Raw genomic sequence first — 24,117 nt, forward strand, 5'->3', positions numbered from 1 at the left:
CTAATCATACAGTAACATATTATGCACGCGATAGGTTCCAACTTCGGGACTTATACACTGTAGCAGTTTACGGGGGTGAAAGTTCCCAATGTCCTTCCGCAAAAATCATTTCGACGTCGTAGCAGTGCGAGCAGATTTCTGAAACGGTACGTAGTTTCGATTCGTGCAGTTTTTAGAGTCCATCCTATTTTTGACTTCTTGACTAAGGCAGATCTCATACGGATTCAACTGAAGGCTTGTGAGACTTAAATAGTATTTGATGAAAAAGTAGCGGCAGATTTGCAGGTAATATCATCCCAATATGGTTGTTCGTATTTTTCAGTTTTCGTTTCTAGATTCTATGTATAATATGTTAGGTTTGGTACGGACCTCACCTCTGTAAATCGCATAAACTTCAGTGAAGAGTGTTTACAGTTTCGCCATTGTGTAAATATCAACAAATAGTTTTATTTCTACATAATGATTATTACGCTGCGTTGACGCACTTCGAAATGCACTACAACCACCGAACAGTGAAGCTGCGGCGTTCCGCGTTCTTAAACCTTCCATGGGATGTGAAAAAAGAGTATAAGTATGATGTTATAAATTGAAACATTGTATGTTTACAATGTCGATTTTCTACATGTTTACATTTAATTCGTCCTGTAATCCGTGACAATTTTGAAGCTTCGAGTAATGGCGTCCTTACTTGACCCTTGCCAACTGAAGCGCTCTTTGGCCTTATAAACTGTTTTTCGCAAAATACTGTTGTGCTATTCACTAGATTGCACCTGCTATCAATAGTTGCTAGGCATTCAAAAAACACGGAGAGGGGCTGGTTTGCACTGCGAGGTTGTCACAGTCCTACTTCATAAAGTGTCATTTTAGCCATGACGACATCGATGAACAAACAACAGAAAGCAGCCACAAGCGGGACTATAACCTTACCCCAGATTAGAATATGACATCACAACATTCGTAAATGGTAATCGCTTAACCAGTATTGAAACCGTCACACTCTGTTCTCATCTTTTGCTATCTTTAATGGGCATCTTGACGATGGTAAAGATGGTAATAGAATAAATGTGAATCTACCCTATGATGGAATGTTATCAGTTGTTACTTATGATTTTAAAGTCAATCTCTTAAAAGCTTCTTACTTAGGATTTGAAAAATGCTTCCTCATACCTTGTTCAATGTAACTATGGTTATAATCTTTCCTTTTCGGTTATAGAAATGTTGGGTCAAAACATACATCTGTATTAGATTTGACGTTACCTAAAGTGCGCTTATGCTTGTATCTTAAAGGATGCCACCCTTCTCTGTGTTACAGTTTAAGAGGAAGTGAATTTGTAGATTTTGAAAGCAAAGATAAAGTAAACTAAACTGTGAATAACTGTAAAGTTAATAGAATCCTTTGGTCATTCTCGGAAGCTCTAAGCTTTCTACCAAATACACAAATCACCATGTGCATGACAGTCAGGACAATGGTTCAATTTCCCTTGTGTGCACATACATACGACTTACGGAAATAAAACTGTTATTTCAACAAAATATTTTTTTAAGAAATTCAAATGTGGCCCAACCTTATTCTACTTTTGTTTTTTTCTTTTTTTGCAGGTTTTCACTGATTAATTAATGAGCACTATCGGTAAGACATTCAGCATATTAATTAGATATTATTCCCTAATATTTTTCTTCGTTCAGCAAAGGAAAGACGAGTGACGTAATGACCGTGCCACTACTCGTCTTCGACTCGTGGTGGCACGGTCATTACGTCACAAGTATTTTCCGAGCTTGACGAAGAAAAATATTAGGAAATAATACACTTATCACATGCACAAGCCAAGAATTCGTTATTTTTTTGCAAAGAAGAAGATGTTTTTCCATAACGATTCCGCGTTTAAACTTTTGAGCTACTTCAGGAATAATATCAATACGCCGTTGGCATGTTGTCAGTCATTTTCAGTCGCCTGAGCGAGGAATACGGCGTTCACGTTCATGTATAGAGGAAATGCCAGGCGACCTCTAGGCCTACCCGTACCTTCCGTAAAGTTATACACTATTTCAAAGACAGCATAGGCCTAGAAATTTACCGCAGACAAAGTTTCGCTAAAAACAAAAATCGACTGAGTCTCGACGGCGTGAACACTGTGCAACGTCGCGCCTAACCCTTGTTATAGTGCCTTTGGAGCCCACGGTAACGCGACCAGCTTCGAGCTCGTTGTTTCCGCAAATTATTTACATAATTCCTTCGGAATATACAGACGCTACACTCTTGTGTTTTCATTGCTCGATTATTATTGTCGTAGTCAATGAAAATATCGATTTTATTACATGACTTTCGGAGGGATGGACACTGCACTTGACCCCCTTGTTGCAGTGGAAACCGTAAGCTTATATGTCTACCGCATGAAAGTACACAGTACGTCGAAAGTTCGGGCGTCGGCGTGGTCTATACGAATACGAACCCCCATATTGGCGACAAAGCTAAAACACAAAGATTCAAAATTTGCCTTGTGGATGTGTTTTGTCAGACTCTAAAAATCATCGCTAAGTTATGCAATATTTTTACGTCAGACACATTTTGATCGTGGGAGAGATACCGGCCGCAATGTTGTTTGTTTACATGGACGAGCACACCGAAGATCGCACAAAAAAGGCCTACGCACCAAAATTCATGACATAGACACGGGTTGCCGTGACGTAGAACGACTAGAGAATAAATCCCTTTTTGTTCGGAGACGACAAACTTGGCTTGTGTATGTGATAACACCCTTAAGATTATTGTGATAGGCTGAAGAAATCGAGTCACAATGCAACAATGAAAACGTGCTTTATTTTAAATAAATGCCTTAGCCAATTAATCTCTGCTCTGCCTATATTTAAAACAGCGATGGCATTTGACTTTAATGAATGGTCGAAAGAGGCTAAGCTTACTGCTAAAACACTCGAAATATTGGAGAAACAGGATCTTACAACAGCCGAGGCCCTAGAGACCTTGTCTGAAGCAGACATATTGTCACTTGAGTTAACGATTGGACAGCGAAATTTGTTAAGGAAGGAGGTTGAGAAGCTGAAGCGATGTAAGGCGAGTTCTGACAACACCGATAGCGTGGAAGCAATGGACGAAGGCATAGAATCCCAGCCAAGTTCAACACCTGGTAAGCAAAGCAAACTTCACATAGGCTGCAACATAGGCAAAATACCTAAAACTTATTAACCCTTCATCTTAAGTGCAAAAACAGTGAGTGACAACACCAAGTCAGACAGAGAGTGAAATATTTGCCTCTCAAGGACAGAGAATAATGTTAGTAATCAGAGACAAAAAACTCAAAGATTTATTTGCAACATAGTTCAGACTGTAATTCATCAGTTAATCAGATTACTATTATACAATTTAACATAACACAATATACAGGTAAAAATGTGTTTAGGGTATTTCGACATAATTTTGGGAGAAGAGAAGGAAATGTATTTTATGTTGAGATGAAAAGTTCCTGTCATTGGACCTTTCAAAAGATTGAATGAAATTACGTGAAATTCCCTTAATTATTATATTGTCACTGTTTAAACATGGTATTAGATAAACGAAATGGCAGAAGGTGTAAAAGAGTCAGTATTGACTGATACAGAACAACATTATAAAGATGACAAATTTACGATTTTAATATAAAGACACATATACAGACCTACATATTTTCTCATTGTTCGTAAGAAAAACTCTCATTTCTCGTGAGGGAAAACCTTGTAATAAATATACGCACAATTAAAAGTAAGAAAGTCTAAATTACAAACTGCGGATGCGTGCAGCATGTTACCCTTACCTGGTATATATAATTACAAATAATGAACAGCCATATTGTGATCTATAAACGCATGAAAGAAAACAAGAAGTGGCTAACAACGTTATTTAATTTTAGCCTGACACTTTCACTTTAACGACATTTCCACAGTATCAAATGTCATATTCCATATTTCTTGATCTTCAATCTATATGAACAATTCAGATACTCAGCTATGCAATAATGCTGCCGTTTGCGGCCTGTATATGTAACAAACTCTATAATTTACTGATGTAAAGTAATGTACATATTCTGTTGTATTTACAGATTTACCTACGATTGCACATGGTGGAAATAAAACTAGCAAACGACAGAAACTATGGTAATACATGTTGTAAACCAGTAGTCATATTTCAATGACTGTTAAGGTAACGAGCATCTCTAAAAGAGATGATAAAGTAGTACTGTGAATAACATACATATTCTAAGAGGTGACGTATCCAGAGTCAAACTTTAAAATTTGCCAATTCAAAGATACCGGGTAAACTATTAAAATTGCTCGTTATTTTCAGCCTCACTTTCTTAAAAAAAGTAATATTTCGTCTTCTTGTTCTTATATCAGTCCAACCAAGAAAAGAGTCCTCATTTTGAATGACGAATGGGGAACTTCAAAGGGCGGGATTTCTACCGTCCATCGACAGTTGCACAACAGGCAAAGGATGCTGGTTTTGACGTCCACGTCACAACTTTAGAAGAACCGTCCAGGGAGGACTTGTCAGATGCTAAGGAGAAAGAAATCAAAATAATTACAGCAATTAAAAAAGGATCTAAGAAGCGAGATAGTAGCTGCATAAATGCTACCCACAAGGCGCATTTTCCAAAGCTGGAAGAAGAACATTTTGAGGTAATAATTGGCCATATACCGGTTACGTCAGAGGGCACTGCCGACATCAAAGATGACCGACTAAAAAGATGCAGAGTGTTTCAATTTGTTCACACCATACCAGAAGACACCGAAATTTTCAAAGAAGACTCAAATCCGATGAAAACCGATGACAAAGAGGAAAAGATCATGCAGTTCGCAAAGCGTGCAGACGTTGTCTTCTCCGTGGGCCCTCGTATATACAAACATTATGACGGCAAGTTCCGCAGACTGAAGAATGTTGTACACAAGCAGTACATACCATATCCTGATGACGGGTTTTTTGACTTAGAAATCACGCCACCGGAACCAGACCACCCCATGAGAATCCTGACCGTCGGTCGCGTCGATGGAGTTGCACATCTTAAAGGATATGACATCATTGCTGAGGCCCTGAGTAAAGTATGTGAGCAATACGATGAGATGGGCATGCCTTTACCGAAATGGGATATCAGAGGAATTCCTGAGGACAAATTCGCAGAAAGCAAAGAATTTATCGACAACCACACAAGGTCAGAATATCTTCAGTGCATCCCTCATCCGTACGGTACACAGAAGCAGATAATGGAAGAGCTGAAGCAAAGTCATCTCTTCATCATGCCATCGAGAAGTGAACCCTTTGGCATGGTTGGTATGGAAGCCATCGCAGCCGGACTTCCTGTCCTTGTCACAAGACACTCGGGTCTCGCAGATTTCATCGAAGAGCACTTCAACATTGATGCCGAAAGAAGGGTTGTATACGTGGAGCTGAATGACTATGCCCGTGAAAAAGATGTCGACATTTGGCGGAAGCGTATCATCAACGCTCCTAATCAGCAAAACATGGAAAACAATTTCAGTAAAGCTGCGGAAATAAAGGAGAAATTGAAATGTTTACGCGCAATTCATGATACTCACAAAGAATTTCAAAAGATGCTGAAGGGAAACTAGTGCAAAGAGTTGAACCCTGGTGACCTTCGTATCACCTATTTTGGAGACATTAAAGAAGACCGCTTTACAGAAGAGGATGCTAATGAGGGATTGTCTACGGGGGATGAATTTCAGGGTTTCCTCTTTACTTAAGCGGCAACCTACTTTTGGGACATTGAAGACCACTGGTAAATATAGAGATAAATACATCTTTTTTGTATATAAATATAAAAGATGTTTTTCAATGTCACAAACATGCTGCAAACACAATTAATTAATTAGGCCAGAACATTCTTAAGGTCACTGTTCTGTATGACCTTGAAATGAGATAGTCATGTTAAGAACTTTCTGAAAATTCAATTAGCCGTAGTGGAGATATTTAGAACAGTAATTAACATATCAATAGAGGTTCTACAATGTTCTGTTATATGATCATTTAAGTATAAATAGTGGACGGTACAGATTTTCAGTCAAACATTTTGGATCGTGTCACTGACTTTGGACACTCCAGCTCTATTAATTTCAAGATTTGTCAGGCCTTCACTGCCACGCTGGATTTATACTGTGGAATTCAACCTCAAGCCTCAAGCCTGCAAACCAAGGACTGCTCACTAATCGATCTGTCTCACTCTCTGATTCTGGAGCTTTGTGCCGTCCCAGCTGAGATAAGTAGCCTGTAAACTTTTTACTATTTGTACTCTATACTTTGACTTAGTCATTAGTTTTATTTTTTGTGATAAATTTTGTTTTAAAGAAATTCGCTGACTTCATCGTTTTTTCTAACATAACAACAGATAAAATATGAACTTGAAGAAAACATTCTGGTATCAATAAACAGGACTCATCCATTACCTGGCATGCGTATCAAAGCATCACGCGGTTATCCAACATTGTATGATATTTTGAAAACACACATAGAGAAAACTAAAGTGATCAAAACATCTAAACTTGCTTTTGTTAAAAGGAATCGATTGATAGCTTATTCTAAACAATCATGTAAACAACGAGATGAAACGAACAATATTGATATTCATTATCTGTTCTCTGTGCATTATCATAACGGGACTATAGCTGACACTTTTCGTGATGTTTTTCATTATTTTATGTTATGTAGAACAGTGCATTTATTTACACATATGTTTAAAAACAAGATATTAGCCTTGCAAAGCAATCTTTGCGTAAACATTAGCTGACAGATGCATCTAGTCCGGAATGACACTCATTCGTTAACAATAACATTACATTATGTACACACACTGGCTTTGTTGAATGGTTGGACAATCACAATGGGAATTACATTATTACTGTGCGATCTTCTACCAGGGAAAATAGTATTTAAATTAATAAATTGTTCATCATTTTTGTTCAAAAAAACCATTCAGTGTCTTCCCTAAAACATGTGAAATCACAGTGATACACTTTCAGTGAAACGCATGGTGTACAGTGTGTTATGGGGTAATATGCATGCCAAGTGCACTTTAATGCACATCAGAATCACGTTACGTTGATAGTGCTACAAACAATTTGCATAAAAGGGTAGGGTACTGGGAATTTCGATTTGATTTATGGCGTGTGACAAAACTTTACGCTATAATAACATAAAAATAAACGTAACTCAGGAAGTGGTCAAAGCTACAGCTTATCCAGCTCAAATGATTATTCTCTATGCGGAATTCATACTTCTATCAATGTGGAGGAACCGTGGGACAGTGGTTAGAGCACCGACTCACTATCGGAGGAATTTAAGATCGAGACTCCAACACGGTGTTGTGCCTTTGAGCAAAGCCTTTACTCCTCATTGCTCCATTTGGAAGTGGGTCATGAGCACCTTAACCTGTAATTTTGCTTTTGCCTATTGGATGATGGATAAAAGAACGATACGCATGATTTTACTAGTTCGTGCTTTCAAACAGAAAGTTTGCTGTTTGTAAACAGAATTAAGGCATTTGCAACCATGAAGATTCAAAGAAACAGATTGTCCCTGGCGCTCTATACGTTTTTCGAATGTCATGTTGTTTCGAATGTAATTCCACATGTTTTTTTCAATCGTATACTGAGCTTTCAAATACACTGCAACAAAAGGCGTTAATCCCCACATTCGAAACTGTGGAGAACACCAGTAGCAATTCACCAAGGGAACTGAATGTTGTATTGTAAACGACCTTTCAGGCACAAAGAGAGTCGTTTGACAATCACTTCAGTATAAGTAGTAAACAGAGTAGATAATAGGGTAAGAAAGGGTAATAGTTGACTTTGCCGTGACCATTACACCAGTTTCAATCCTCCTCTAATAACTAGTAGTGGTTACAGCATGTTTGTGACCTTTAAACTCATAGCTGTAAAACTGGACGGAAAGCCCCACATTTTTGTAATATGACAAATACTGCTACGGAAGAAAGACATGGACCGAGCATTTTGAGTTGGTAAGTACGTTTCTGTTCTCGTGGCTTCAAACTTCAGCACACCATTTTTGTCTCTTGTCTAAACTATGGAATCATATGGATCTAATTTGACATGTTTCGGACGTGTGGTAGTATGAATATGGTGAACACCATTAACCCTGCACAGACTTACCTCACTGCACAAATATACCCTGTTTTAAGTTTTTACCGCCAGAGTTGACGACGCTGTTGACTTTTGCCAGGCGTATCAATATGTTACATTTCTACATTAGATTTTTAACGGTCCAATTGCTTTGTTCAATATCACTTAGCGAAGGTTGTCAACAACAAGCACGGCCGCCATGTTTGATTTCCACGAAATGTTATTGTATAGATATGTCAGCTGATGAAATGCCGATGGCAACAACAAGACGCGTGGATGATCGGTTTGTCTTCGGGTTTTCTGCAGAATATTATGACCGTACGCCGCAATCTTTTGGTTAAATAAAGGAAAACTAACCGAGTGTTCTAAAGCCGGGAAACTATGCAGCTACGATACTAATTGTAAGCATACACGGGACGTTTGCAGGGTCTAAATCGATGCCAACTTTGGTACGCTGCATAGCGGTGTCCTTAATGACTTGCTTACTGTATATTGACCCAAAATATATTCTACAAACAGATCGTTCGAACTCGTTTATTCACAGCAGCTAAGCACAATGAACATTACTTAACGTGCAGTATTTTGAACACAAGAATATCTCTCCCTTTTCTTCGTGCCACCAGTTGTTCCCTCTCCAGAATATAAATATTTTGGAGAGAACGTGACAAGGAAGAAGCACAAAATGGCCGCATGCGTATTGAGAGCCCCTTGACCTTTGATCAACCGTAAAAGCCAAAACTACAAGCACACAAAGAACATGACATGCTGACATATTTTGGTAAGAATTTGGGGCACGTCACACGTGAAGGACATGTAACTACAAGATCTACGGATACGCATGACAGCACATCTTTTAAGAAGAGACACATTCAAAATTTTCTTCACTCATAAAGCACCTTATATGTAGTATACTGTTTCTGCATATTTATTCAAGTAGATTTAGTTCCGACTATGTTCCCATTTAAGGGAACCAAACTGTATCAATCAAATCATTGCACACTGTAAACAAACGAGGTTGACAGCCAAATCATGATGTAATTATGCATGCGATGATTGGTTCCAACTTCGCGACTTTTTACACTGTAGCAGTTTATGGGGGGGTCAAAGTTCAAATATTCTTCCGCAATAATCGTGTCGACGTCATAGCAGAGCAAGCATATTTTTGAAACGGTATGTAGTTTCGATTCATGCACTTTTTTTGAGTCTACCCTATTTTTGACTTTTTGAATTTGGCAGTTTAAATATGGACTAAAGGCTTGCGAGACTATAATAGTATTTGATGAAAGGTAGGCGAGATTTACAGGTAATATTAAAGTAATGTTCGTATTTTTCAGTTGTCGTTTCTGGCTACTAGATACCAGGTATAATATGTTAGCTTTGGTACAGAATTCACCTCTGTAAATCGCCCTAAACGTCAGTGACGAGTATTTTCAGCTTCGCCGGGTTAAAAATATGAACAACATAGTTTTATTTCTACGAAATGATTATTGAGCAGCGTTGACATACTTGTCACAATGCACTGAAATCCTCGAACGGTGAAGCTGCGGCGTTCCGCATTCTCAAACCTTCTGTTTCTCACTACGTGAATGTCACAGTCCTACTTCATAATGAGTCATTTTAGCCACGACGACATCGATGAACAAACAATAGAAAGCTGCCACAAGGCGTGTACACTTCACAAACACAATGGCGACATAGGTGACCTTCGGGCACATGCTAAATCTGACGAATACAGAGATCACAATTATAGGGGTTCTGAACAACAACGTGCGATGCCATTATATCTTAATTACTTAGGGATAGATAGTAACAAGCTGTTCAGTGCTTTAATAATTCTATCGCATATTCTTTAAGGTGTAATTCTCAACCCTGATTTCGGATTAGTCCATGTTGACATTGAGTACTTACAGGTTGTTAGTCGTTTCTTTGACATTGACATTTTTATCAAGTTAGCCAATTTATATAAAGCTGATAAGTGACCTTAATGATTGGGAGAAAAATTCAGAACAGTGATATTTTGGAAATGCGAAACCGAAACAAACACCTATGACCCCAAAGGGTTCGGTCGTAACCAATGCAATGAAGTTAAAACGTGTGATTTCTATAAGCCATCGAGTATTTCATGCATAATTTTTTCTGCACCCTCAGATGCATTTGCGCATCCTCAACCTCTGTTGGGAGATCTTAACCATTTACACGTACCACGTGCTGACCATTATGGACAATAGGTTCACAACGATTCTGAAAACAAATAAGCGGGAATATAACCTTACCCCAGATTTGAATATGACATCACAACATTCCTAAATGGTAATAGCTTCACCAGTATTGAAACCTGTCACACTCTGTTTACATCTTTTACCATCTTGACGATGGCAAAGATGGTAAAAGATTACATGTGAATCTACCCTATGATGGAATGTTATCCGTTGTTATCCATCCGTTTTCTAGTGTTACAGCTTAAAAGAGGAGGAAGAGAATTTTCAAAACACAGATAATGTAAACTAAACTGTGAAGAACTACGATTATTGCAGTCCATTCGTCTTTCTCAGAGGCTCTAGCTTTCTGCCAAGATATCAATCACCATGTGCATGACTGTTGAAACAACGGTTAAATTTCCTCTGTGTGCGTAACACATACACATGCCTTATGGATATATGTGGCCGAGGTTATTCTGTATTTTTTCTCGTCTTTTGCAGATTTTTGCGGATTGACGTGTAGTATCGGTAAGAGGTTCAACAAATAAGCACCTTTTACAGTTTATTGAGATAGGCTGGAGAAATCAAGTGCAATCAAACAAGGATTACAATAATCTAATAAATGCCATAGCCAATTAATCTGTCCTGTGTCTACAATTTAAATAGCGATGGAATTTGACTTTAATGAATGGTCGAACAAGGCCAAGCTTACCCAGACAACAGTCGAAATATTGAAGGCAGAGGACCTCACAACAGCGGAGGTCTTAGAAACCTTGTCTGAGGCAGACATACTGTCACTTAAGTTAACGCTTGGACAGCGAAATTTGTTAAAGAAGGAGGTTGAGAAGCTGAAGCGACGAAATGCTAAGGCGAGTTCTGACAACACTGATAGCGGGGAAGCAATGGACCTAGGAGATGAATCCGAGCAAAGTTCAACTCCCGGTAAGCAAAGCAAACGTCCCATAGACTGCTACACAAGCAAAATACTTAAACCTATGAGCAATTCACCTAGGGTGACTGAATGCATTCTCAAGTACGCAAAACAGAGAGTGACAACACCAAGTCACAAATACAGTGAAATATTAGTTTCTCCTGGACAGAGAATATGTCAGTATTTACAAAGGAAACTTTATTAAAAAGTTGGTTGCAGTATGAACATAATCTCAGTACCAATTTGGATCAAAATACTGAGAAATAGTCCAGAGTACTGTGTTGGCAATAGCTCATCCTCTTGACAATAGCTGCGTAACGCTTGATAATCTTTACGGCACTGGATAGGTCTTTTGTGGACCGAGGTCAAACGGCGGAAGGGCCTGAGCGCGCTAGGGCCCGTACGCTGTACGACCAAGGCAGGCTAACAACGTTATTTAATTTTGTGTTCTATTTCAACATCAACAACATTTCTACAACATCAAATGTCTGACTGCATTTTATTGAAGTGCAATCATGTGATCAACTCAAGTTCTTCGAGATTTACACTGAGTTATGCAATAATGCTGCTGTATGCGGCCTATGAATATAACAAACCCTGTTATTTACGAATGTAAGGTACAAATTCTGCTCTATTTACAGATTTGCCTTCGAGTGCACATGGTAAAAATGAAACTAGCAAACGACAGAAACGAAGGTAATACATGTTCAACATCTGTAATTATATTTCAATTGCTGTTAAGGTTACGAGCATCTCTAAAAGAGATAACATACAGAATCTAACACGGTGGTGGTTCCAGAGTCAACCCTTAAAATGTGATAATTCAAAGTTACCGGGTAAACTATAAACTATAAACTATAAACTATAAATATCGCTCTATTTTTAAAGCTTCTCTTTCTTATGAAGTAGCCTTATTCATATTTCAGTTCAACCGAGAAATCTGTCCTTATTTTAAACGACGAGTGGGGAACTTCAAAAGGCGGGATTTCTACCGTCCATCGACAGGTAGCACAACAGGCACAGGATGCTGGCTTTGATGTCCACGTCACAACTTTAGAAGAACCGTCCGGGGAGGACTTGTCAGATGCTGAGGCGAAAGGTATAAAAATAATTAAAGCGAAGAAAAAAGGATCTAAAAAGCCAGATCTTAGCTGCATAACTATTACCCACAAAACGTATTTTCCAGGGCTGGAAGAGGAAAATTTTAAGGTTATAATTGGACACATACCAATAACATCAGAGGGCGCTGATGACATCAAAAAAGACCGTCTAAAAGGATGTAGAGTGTTTCAGTTCGCTCACACCATTCCAGAGGATACCGACGTTTTCAAAGACGGCTCAAATCCGATGATAACCCAAGAAAAAGAGGATAAAATCATTGAGCTCGCGAAGCGTGCAGACGTTGTCTTCTCTGTGGGCCCTCGTATATACAACCATTATGACGGCAAGTTCCGTAGATTGAGTAATGTTGTACACAGGCAGTACATTCCATATCCTGACAAAGGTTTCTTTGATTTACAAATCAAGCTACCAAACCAAACCACCCGGTGCGAATCCTTACTGTCGGTCGCGTCGATGGAGTTGCACATCTTAAAGGATATGATATCATTGCTGAGGCCTTAAGTAAAGTATGTGATTTTTACAAATCTGTAAGCATGCCTTTACCGAAATGGGATATCAGAGGAATTCCTGAAGACAAACACGTAGAAAGCAGAAATTTTATCGAAAAGTACAAAAGGTCGAAATATCTTCAGTACGTCCTTCATCCGTATGGCACACAGAAGGAGATTATGGAAGATCTGAAGCAAAGTCATCTCTTCATCATGCCGTCGAGGAGTGAACCTTTTGGGATGGTTGGTATGGAAGCCATTGCAGCTGGACTTCCTGTTCTCGTCACCAAACACTCGGGTCTCGCAGGTTTTATCGAAGAGCACTTCAAAATCGATGCTGAAAGAATGGTTGTAGACGTAGGGCTGAATGACTATGCCCGTGAAAAAGATATCGACATTTGGCGGGAGCGCATCATCGACGCTCTGATCAGCAAAAACATGGAAAACAAGTTCAGTAAAGCTGCGGAAATAAAGAAAAAAATGCAAACATTACGTGCAATTCGTGATACTCACGAAGAATTCCAAAAGATGCTTCAGGGAAACTAGTTTAAAGAGTTGAATCCTAATGATCTCCGTATCACCTACTTTTGAGAAATTAAACAAGAGAGTGAATGTTCTTAAGGGGGATTGTCTACGGGAGACGAATTTCAGGGTTTCCTACTACTTACTTAAGCGGGTACCTACTTTGGTGATATTATTAGTAAAAGAAGACCACTCGCAAATTGAGCGACAAATCCTTTTTGCATAGAAATATAAAGTATTGTTTTTAAATGTTACAAACACACTGCATATTAATTTCTCCATTTATGAATTTTGCCCATTTCTACGGAGGACATCAACGTATATTTGATGTGTATGATTGGCACACTGTCCTTCTCTCTAAGACAGGTCTGTTTATGTGTTGCAAATGAAATTTGTGATGGTTAAAATCTAAAACTACTGCTCATTTAAAACGATTGATCGATTTCAACATTTTTCATTAATATCGATTGATTTAATCATAATGATGTTGCATATCTGTCATTTTCTTTAAAAGTAGGCAGTGCTGAACCGACTTGCAAGACTACATCTGGCAAGAGAATCTTGAAAGACACTTTTTTAACAGAAGTGGAGTTATTAAAAGTAGATTTATCAAATGAAACATCTTTCAAAGTCTTTGCCATTGCTAATAGGCACTCAAATATGTGTTTTATTCTTCAAATCGTACGGAGTGCGTCCCCAAAATACAATGATTGTTGTCAGGTTTGCATTTGTGTTATGTTTTTGTAAAAACTTTATTACTATTTCTAAACTTTTGGTCACAATTATTGTCTGTTAATATACACAGAAATATGGATTAATAACAAGACAAAGAAAACAACGCCATACAATGACACTGTAGCTCTTCAAATATGAACCTGAAGAAAACATATTCTGGTGTCAATAAACAGTACTCATCCATTACTTGGCATGAGTATCAAAGCATCATACGATCTGTATGATATTTTGTACACACAGAGAGAGGAAACCAAAGTGACCAAAACATCTAAACTTGCTTTGCTTATAATTAATCGATTGATAGCTTATTCTAAACAATTGTGTAAACAATGCGATAAACGAACAATATTGATATTCATTATATGTCCTCTGTACATTATAATAACGGGACTATAACTGACATTTTTCCTGATGTTTTTCATTATTTGAGTTATGTAGACCAATGCATTAAGGTAATACGTATGTTTAAAAACAAGATATTAGCCTTGCAAAGCAATGTTTGCGTAAACAGTAGCTGACAGATGCATCTAGTTCGGAATGACACTCACTCGTTAACAATAATAATACATTATGTACAAAAAAGGGCTTTGTTGAATGGTTTGACAATCATTCCAATATTACTGTGCGATCTTCTAGCAGGGAAAATAGTGTTTAAATTAATAAATTGTTTATCGTTTTTGTTAAAAACAACCATTCAGTGTCTTCCCTAACACATTTGAAAACACAGTGATACACTTTCAGTAAAACGCATGGTGTAAAATGTGTTGTGTTATCATGCATGCCAAGTGCACTTTAATGCACATCAGAATCACGTTCTCAACGATTTGCATAAAAGGGTAGGATACTGGGAATTTCGATCTGATTTATGAATGTGACAAAACTTTACGCTATAATAACATAAAAAATAAACATAACTGAGGAAGTGACAAAGCTACAACTTATCGAGCTCGAAGGATTATTCTTTATGCGGAATTCATACTTTTATCCATGAGGAGGAACCGTGGGGCAGTGGATAGAGTACCGACTCACTATCGGAGGATGTTGGGATCGAGACTCCAACACGGTGTTTTGCCTTTGAGCAAAGCCTTTACTCGTCCTTGCTCCATTTGGAAGTGGGTCATGGGCACCTTATCCTGTAATTTTGCTTTTGCCTATTGGATGATGAATAAAACAAGATACGCATGATTTTACCAGTTCGTGTTTTCAACAGAAAGTTTGCTGTTTGTAAACAGAATTAAGGCATTTGCAACCATGAAAATTCAAAGAAACAGATTGTCCATGGCGCTCTATACGTTGTTTCGAATGTAATGTTGTTTCGATTGTAATTCCACATGTTTTTTCAGTCGGTATGACTGAGCTTTCAAATACACTGCAACAAAAGGCGTTAATCCCCACAATCGAAATTGTGGAGAACACCAGTAGCAATTCACCAAGGGAAATGAATGATGTATTGTAAACGACCTTCCAGGCACAAAGAAATTCATTTGACAATCATTTCCGTATAGCACTAAACAGAATAGTTAAAAGGAGAAGAACAGGTAATGGTTTACTTTGCCGTGACCATTACACCAGTTTCAATCCTCCTCTAATAACTAGTAGCGGTACAGCATGTTTGTGACCTTTAAACTCATAGCTGTAACACTGGACGGAAAGTCCCACATTTTTGTAGTATGACAAATACTGCTACGGAAGAAAGATATGGCCGAGCATTTAAGTTGATAAGTAAGTTTCTGTTCTCTACGTTCTGTCCTCGTAGCATAGCACTTAAGCTAGCGCCGTTCTTGTCTCTTGACTAAGCAACTGAATCACATGGATCTAATAGTACGAATATGGTGAACACCATTAACCCTACACAGACGTATCTTACTACACAAATATATCTCGTTTTCAGTTTTTTGACCTGAGTGTCAACGACACTTTTGATTTTTGGGAGGGTATGAATATGTAACAATTTTAAATATAATTTCTGAAGGTCAAATTGCTTTGCTCAATGTCACTTAGCGAACGTTGTCAAAAACATGTACGTCCGCCATGTTTGATTCCACGAAATGTTATTGTATAGATATGTCAGCTGATGAAATGCCCATGGCAGTAAAACAGACGCGAGAATAATCGTGTTTTCCTCGAGATTTCTGTTGAGTTTCGACCGTATGCCCTCACCCTTTTGGTTGATAAAGGAACAAGAACTGAGTGTTCTAAACCCAGAAAACTATGCAGCTACGATATTCATTGTAAGCGTACACAAGCTTTTTCTGGGTTTCAGTCGATCACAACTTTGGTACGCTGAGTAACAGCGGTGTCCGTAATGAACTGCTTACGATATATTGACCCAAGATAAAATCTAGTTCAGTCTACAGACAGATCGCTCGAACTCGTTTATTTACAGCAGCTAAACACAATGAACATTTTCTTTCTACGTAATGTGCAGTGTTCTGAACACAAGAACATCTCATCCCTTTCATCGCCGTATTTGCTTCTTGCCTCAAGTTGTTCCTTAAGATTAAATGAATAAAGAAATGCGGGGCACATACTGTGGAGACGACGTGACAAGGAAGAAGCACAAAATGGCCGCAGCGTATTGAGAGCCGCTTGACCTTTGATCAAACGTAAAAGCCAAAACTACGAGCCTACAAAGAACATGACATGCTTACATATATAAGTATTTTGGGCTTGTCAAAGAAGGACTGAATTGATGGACGTGTAACTACGAGAAGATTGATTTGTAGATACGCATGACAGCACAATTTTAAGAAAAGACACTTTCAAATTTTCCCGACTCATAAAGTACTTCAAATTATTTTACACTTTTCTGCATTTTTATTCAAGTGGATTTAGTTCCGACTATGTTCTCCTGAAAGGTAATTGTGTCAACAAAATTATTGTACACTGTAAATAAACGGGCAACCTAATCATACAGTAACATATTATGCACGCGATAGGTTCCAACTTCGGGACTTATACACTGTAGCAGTTTACGGGGGTCAAGTTCCCAATGTCCTTCCGCAATAATCATTTCGACGTCGTAGCAGTGCGAGCAGATTTCTGAAACGGTACGTAGTTTCGATTCGTGCAGTTTTTAGAGTCCATCCTATTTTTGACTTCTTGACTAAGGCAGATCTCATACGGATTCAACTGAAGGCTTGTGAGACTTAAATAGTATTTGATGAAAAAAGTAGCGGCAGATTTGCAGGTAATATCATCCCAATATGGTTGTTCGTATTTTTCAGTTATCGTTTCTAGATTCTATGTATAATATGTTAGGTTTGGTACGGACCTCACCTCTGTAAATCGCATAAACTTCAGTGAAGAGTGTTTACAGTTTCGCCATTGTGTAAATATCAACAAATAGTTTTATTTCTACATAATGATTATTACGCTGCGTTGACGCACTTCGAAATGCACTACAACCACCGAACAGTGAAGCTGCGGCGTTCCGCGTTCTTAAACCTTCCATGGGATGTGAAAAAAGAGTATAAGTATGATGTTATAAATTGAAACATTGTATGTTTACAATGTCGATTTTCTACATGTTTACATTTAATTCGTCCTGTAATCCGTGACAATTTTGAAGCTTCGAGTAATGGCGTCCTTACTTGACCCTTGCCAACTGAAGCGCTCTTTGGCTTATAAACTGTTGTTCGCAAAATACTGTTGTGCTATTCACTAGATTGCACCTGCTATCAATAGTTGCTAGGCATTCAAAAACACGGAGAGGGGCTGGTTTGCACTGCGAGGTTGTCACAGTCCTACTTCATAAAGTGTCATTTTAGCCATGACGACATCGATGAACAAACAACAGAAAGCAGCCACAAGCGGGACTATAACCTTACCCCAGATTAGAATATGACATCACAACATTCCTAAATGGTAATAGCGTCACTAATATTGAAACCTGTCACAATCGTTTACACCTTTTACCATCTTGATGATGGTAAAGATGGTAAAAGATTACATATAAATCTACCGTATGATTGAATGTTATCAGTTCTTACTTATGATTTGAAAAAAGCTTCTTACTTAGGATTTGAAAAATGCTTCCTCATACCTTGTTCAATGTAACTATGGTTATACTCTTTCCTGGTCGGACATAGAAATGTTGGATCACAATATACATCTGTATTAGATTTGAAGTTACCGAAAGTGTGCTTATGCTTTTATGTCAAGGATGGCCAACGTTCTCTCTGTTACAGTTTAAGAGGAAGTAAATTTGTAGATTTTCAAAACATAGAAATGTAAACTAAACCGTAAATGACTGTAAAGTTAATAGAATCCTTGGTCATTCTCGGAAGCTCTAAGCTTTCTACCAAATACACAAATCACCATGTGCATGACAGTCAGACAATGGTTCAATTTCCCTTGTGTGCACATACATACGACTTACGGAAATAAAACTGTTATTTCAACAAAATATTTTTTTAAGAAATTCAAAATGTGGCCCAACCTTATTCTACTTTTGTTTTTTTCTTTTTTTGCAGGTTTTCACTGATTAATTAATGAGCACTATCGGTAAGACATTCAGCATATTAATTAGATATTATTCCCTAATATTTTTCTTCGTTCAGCAAAGGAAAGACGAGTGACGTAATGACCGTGCCACTACTCGTCTTCGACTCGTGGTGGCACGGTCATTACGTCACAAGTATTTTCCGAACTTGACGAAGAAAAATATTAGGAAATAATACACTTATCACATGCACAAGCCAAGAATTCGTTATTTTTTGCAAAGAAGAAGATGTTTTCCATAACGATTCCGCGTTTAAAACTTTTGAGCTACTTCAGGAATAATATCAATACGCCGTTGGCATGTTGTCAGTCATTTTCAGTCGCCTGAGCGAGGAATACGGCGTTCACGTTCATGTATAGAGGAAATGCCAGGCGACCTCTAGGCCTACCCGTACCTTCCGTAAAGTTATACACTATTTCAAAGACAGCATAGGCCTAGAAATTTACCGCAGACAAAGTTTCGCTAAAAACAAAAATCGACTGAGTCTCGACGGCGTGAACACTGTGCAACGTCGCGCCTAACCCTTGTTATAGTGCCTTTGGAGCCCACGGTAACGCGACCAGCTTCGAGCTCGTTGTTTCCGCAAATTATTTACATAATTCCTTCGGAATATACAGACGCTACACTCTTGTGTTTTCATTGCTCGGATTATTATTGTCGTAGTCAATGAAAAGATAGATTTTATTACATGACTTTCGGAGGGATGGACACTGCACTTGACCCCTTGTTGCAGTGGAAACCGTAAGCTTATATGTCTACCGCATGAAAGTACACAGTACGTCGAAAGTTCGGGCGTCGGCGTGGTCTATACGAATACGAACCCCCATATTGGCGACAAAGCTAAAACACAAAGATTCAAATTTGCCTTGTGGATGTGTTTTGTCAGACTCTAAAAATCATCGCTAAGTTATGCAATATTTTTTTACGTCAGACACATTTTGATCGTGGGAGAGATACCGGCCGCAATGTTGTTTGTTTACATGGACGAGCACACCGAAGATCGCACAAAAAAGGCCTACGCACCAAAATTCATGACATAGACACGGGTTGCCGTGACGTAAGAACGACTAGAGAATAAATCCCTTTTTGTTCGGAGACGACAAACTTGGCTTGTGTATGTGATAACACCCTTAAGATTATTGTGATAGGCTGAAGAAATCGAGTCACAATGCAACAATGAAAACGTGCTTTATTTAAAATAAATGCCTTAGCCAATTAATCTCTGCTCTGCCTATATTTAAAACAGTGATGGCATTTGACTTTAATGAATGGTCGAAAGAGGCTAAGCTTACTGCTAAAACACTCGAAATATTGGAGAAACAGGATCTTACAACAGCCGAGGCCCTAGAGACCTTGTCTGAAGCAGACATATTGTCACTTGAGTTAACGATTGGACAGCGAAATTTGTTAAGGAAGGAGGTTGAGAAGCTGAAGCGATGTAAGGCGAGTTCTGACAACACCGATAGCGTGGAAGCAATGGACGAAGGCATAGAATCCCAGCCAAGTTCAACACCTGGTAAGCAAAGCAAACTTCACATAGGCTGCAACATAGGCAAAATACCTAAAACTTATTAACCCTTCATCTTAAGTGCAAAAAACAGTGAGTGACAACACCAAGTCAGACAGACAGTGAAATATTTGCCTCTCAAGGACAGAGAATAATGTTAGTAATCAGAGACAAAAACTCAAAAATTTATTTGCAACATAGCTCAGACTGTAATTCATCAGTTAATCAGATTACTATTATACAATTTAACATAACACAATATAAAAATGTGTTTAGGGTATTTCGACATAATTTTGGGAGAAGAGAAGGAAATGTATTTTATGTTGAGATGAAAAGTTCCTGTCATTGGACCTTTCAAAAGATTGAATGAAATTACGTGAAATTCCCTTAATTATTATATTGTCACTGTTGTAAACATGGTATTAGATAAACGAAATGGCAGAAGGTGTAAAAGAGTCAGTATTGACTGATACAGAAAACATTATAAAGATGACAAATTTACGATTTTAATATAAAGACACATATACAGACCTACATATTTTCTCATTGTTCGTGAGAAAAACTCTCATTTCTCGTGAGGGAAAACCTTGAAATAAATATACGCACAATTAAAAGTAAGAAAGTCTAAATTACAAACTGCGGATGCGTGCAGCATGTTACCCTTACCTGGTATATATAATTACAAATAATGAACAGCCATATTGTGATCTATAAACGCATGAAAGAAAACAAGAAGTGGCTAACAACGTTATTTAATTTTAGCCTGACACTTTCACTTTAACGACATTTCCACAGTATCAAATGTCATATTCCATATTTCTTGATCTTCAATCTATATGAACAATTCAGATACTCAGCTATGCAATAATGCTGCCGTTTGCGGCCTGTATATGTAACAAACTCTATAATTTACTGATGTAAAGTAATGTACATATTCTGTTGTATTTACAGATTTACCTACGATTGCACATGGTGGAAATAAAACTAGCAAACGACAGAAACTATGGTAATACATGTTGTAAACCAGTAGTCATATTTCAATGACTGTTAAGGTAACGAGCATCTCTAAAAGAGATGATAAAGTAGTACTGTGAATAACATACATATTCTAAGAGGTGACGTATCCAGAGTCAAACTTTAAAATTTGCCAATTCAAAGATACCGGGTAAACTATTAAAATTGCTCGTTATTTTCAGCCTCACTTTCTTAAGAAAAGTAATATTTCGTCTTCTTATTCTTATTTCAGTTCAACCAAGAAAGCTGTCCTCATTTTAAATGACGAGTGGGGAACTTCAAAGGGCGGCATTTCAACCGTCCATCGACAGGTCGCTCAACAGGCGAAGGATGCTGGTTTTGATGTGCACGTCACAACTTTAGAAGAACCGTCCAGGGAGGACTTGTCAGATGTTAAGGAGAAAAAAATCAAAATAATTACAGCAATTAAAAAAGGATCTAAGAAGCGAGATAGTAGCTGCATAAATGCTACCCACAAGGCGCATTTTCCAAAGCTGGAAGAAGAACATTTTGAGGTAATAATTGGCCATATACCGGTTACGTCAGAGGGCCTGCCGACATCAAAGATGACCGACTAAAAAGATGCAGAGTGTTTCAATTTGTTCACACCATACCAGAAGACACCGAAATTTTCAAAGAAGACTCAAATCCGATGAAAACCGATGACAAGAGGAAAAGATCATGCAGTTCGCAAAGCGTGCAGACGTTGTCTTCTCCGTGGGCCCTCGTATATACAAACATTATGACGGCAAGTTCCGCAGACTGAAGAATGTTGTACACAAGCAGTACATACCATATCCTGATGACGGGTTTTTTGACTTAGAAATCACGCCACCGGAACCAGACCACCCCATGAGAATCCTGACCGTCGGTCGCATCGATGGAGTTGCACATCTGAAAGGATATGACATCATTGCTGAGGCCCTGAGTAAAGTATGTAAACAATACGATGAGTTGGGCATGCCTTTACCGAAATGGGATATCAGAGGAATTCCAGAGGACAAATTCGAAGAAAGCAAAGAATTTATCGACAAGCACATAAGTTCAAAATATCTCCAGTGCATCCCTCATCCGTATGGTACACAGAAGCAGATAATGGAAGATCTGAAGCAGAGCCATCTCTTCATCATGCCATCGAGGAGTGAACCCTTTGGCATGGTTGGTATGGAAGCCATTGCAGCCGGACTTCCAGTTCTCGTCACCAGACACTCGGGTCTCGCAGATTTCATCGAAGAGCACTTCAACATTGATGCCGAAAGAATGGTTGTAGACGTTGGGCTGAATGACTATGCCCGTGAAAAAGATGTCGACATTTGGCGGAAGCGTATCATCAACGCTCTGATCAGCAAAAACATGGAGAACAATTTCAGTAAAGCTGCGGAAATGAAGGAGAAACTGCAATGTTTATGCGCAATTCCTGATACTCACAAAGAATTTCAAAAGATGCTTAAGGGTAACTAGTGCAAAGAGTTGATCCATGGTGACCTTCGTATCACCTACTTTGGAGACATTAAAGAAGACCGCTTTACAGAAGAGGATGCTCGTGAGGGGATTGTCTACGGGGGATGAATTTCAGGGTTTTCTATTTACTTAAGCGGCAACTTACTTTGGGGATATTGAAGAAGACCACTGGCAAATATAGAGATAAATATAACTTTTTTGTATAGAAATATAAAAAAAATGTTTTTCAATGTCAGAAACACGCTGCAAAAACAATTAATTAATTAGGCCAGAACATTCTTAAGGTCATTGTTCTGTATGACCTTGAAGTTAAATAGTCATGTTAAGAACTTTCTGAAAATTCAATTAGCCGTAGTGGAGATATTTAAGAACAGTAATTAACATATCAATAGAGGTTCTACAATGTTCTGTTATATGATCATTTAAGTATAAATAGTGGACGGTACAGATTTTCAGTCAAACATTTTGGATCGTGTCACTGACTTTGGACACTCCAGCTCTATTAATTTCAAGATTTGTCAAGGCCTTCACTGCCACGCTGGATTTATACTGTGGAATTTCAACCTCGAGCCTCAAGCCTGCAAACCAAGGACTGCTCACTAATAGATTTGTCTAACTGTCTGATTCTGGAGCTTTGTGCCGTCCCAGCTGAGATAAGTAGCCTGTAAACTTTTTACTGTTTGTACTCTATACTTTGACTTAGTCATTAGTTTTATTTTTGGGATAAATTTTGTTTTAAAGAAATTCGCTGACTTCATCGTTTTTTTAACATAACAACAGATAAAATATGAACTTGAAGAAAACATTCTGGTATCAATAAACAGGACTCATCCATTACCTGGCATGCGTATCAAAGCATCACGCGGTTACCCAACATTGTATGATATTTTGAAAACACACATAGAGAAAACTAAAGTGATCAAAACATCTAAACTTGCTTTTGTTAAAAGGAATCGATTGATAGCTTATTCTAAACAATCATGTAAACAACGAGATGAAACGAACAATATTGATATTCATTATCTGTTCTCTGTGCATTATCATAACGGGACTATAGCTGACACTTTTCGTGATGTTTTTCATTATTTTATGTTATGTAGAACAGTGCATTTATTTACACATATGTTTAAAAACAAGATATTAGCCTTGCAAAGCAATCTTTGCGTAAACATTAGCTGACAGATGCATCTAGTCCGGAATAACACTCATTCGTTAACAATAACATTACATTATGTACAAACACTGGCTTTGTTGAATGGTTGGACAATCACAATGGGAATTACATTATTACTGTGCGATCTTCTACCAGGGAAAATAGTGTTTAAATTAATAAATTGTTCATCGTTTTTGTTACAAAAACATTCAGTGTCTTCCCTCAAAAATGTGAAATCACAGTGATACACTTTCAGTGAAACGCATGGTGTACAATGTGTTATGGGAAAATGCATGCCAAGTGCACTTTAATGCACATCAGAATCACGTTACGTTGATAGTGC

The 24,117-nt window shown here is 38.1% G+C and overlaps 3 protein-coding genes across 7 annotated transcripts in view; all 3 read left to right on the plus strand.

Moving 5' to 3' along the window:
* LOC139120660 (uncharacterized) overlaps positions 1–24,117 on the plus strand; it is a 60,126-nt gene that overhangs the window by 16,086 nt on the left and 19,923 nt on the right. The gene's annotated exons all lie outside the window — the stretch shown is intronic.
* Positions 120–15,068, plus strand: LOC139120632 (uncharacterized). Of its 5 annotated transcripts, XM_070685154.1 has the most exons (5): positions 7,964–8,018; positions 8,763–8,917; positions 10,839–11,279; positions 11,910–11,964; positions 12,195–14,817. In XM_070685154.1, exons 3-5 carry the CDS (start codon positions 11,006–11,008, stop codon positions 12,889–12,891), a joined length of 1,026 nt encoding a protein of 341 aa, XP_070541255.1. In that variant the 5' UTR covers positions 7,964–8,018; positions 8,763–8,917; positions 10,839–11,005; the 3' UTR covers positions 12,892–14,817. The 5 variants fall into 5 exon arrangements, with proteins under 5 accessions (XP_070541279.1, XP_070541255.1, XP_070541249.1 ...); XM_070685178.1 differs by lacking the exons at positions 7,964–8,018; positions 8,763–8,917 and adding an exon at positions 120–146 and having other exon boundaries at positions 12,195–15,062; XM_070685148.1 differs by lacking the exon at positions 8,763–8,917 and having other exon boundaries at positions 7,974–8,018; positions 12,195–15,068.
* On the plus strand, positions 17,127–23,973 carry LOC139148512 (phosphatidylinositol N-acetylglucosaminyltransferase subunit A-like). The gene is made up of 4 exons (XM_070720003.1): positions 17,127–17,185; positions 19,886–20,155; positions 21,098–21,152; positions 21,393–23,973. Exon 4 carries the CDS (start codon positions 21,842–21,844, stop codon positions 22,619–22,621), a length of 780 nt encoding a protein of 259 aa, XP_070576104.1. The 5' UTR covers positions 17,127–17,185; positions 19,886–20,155; positions 21,098–21,152; positions 21,393–21,841; the 3' UTR covers positions 22,622–23,973.

Source organism: Ptychodera flava, chromosome 2, assembly GCF_041260155.1.
Source record: "Ptychodera flava strain L36383 chromosome 2, AS_Pfla_20210202, whole genome shotgun sequence".
Taxonomy (NCBI): domain Eukaryota; kingdom Metazoa; phylum Hemichordata; class Enteropneusta; family Ptychoderidae; genus Ptychodera; species Ptychodera flava.

Excerpts from the sequence above, each read along its gene's own strand:
- LOC139120632 (XM_070685178.1), top strand. The coding sequence starts at position 11,006 with ATGGAATTTGACTTTAATGAATGGTCGAACAAGGCCAAGCTTACCCAG. Across the intron at positions 11,280-11,909 it reads CGAGCAAAGTTCAACTCCCG|ATTTGCCTTCGAGTGCACAT; the intron begins GTAAGCAAAGCA and ends CTCTATTTACAG. Across the intron at positions 11,965-12,194 it reads AGCAAACGACAGAAACGAAG|TTCAACCGAGAAATCTGTCC; the intron begins GTAATACATGTT and ends TTCATATTTCAG.
- LOC139148512 (XM_070720003.1), top strand. The coding sequence starts at position 21,842 with ATGCAGTTCGCAAAGCGTGCAGACGTTGTCTTCTCCGTGGGCCCTCGT.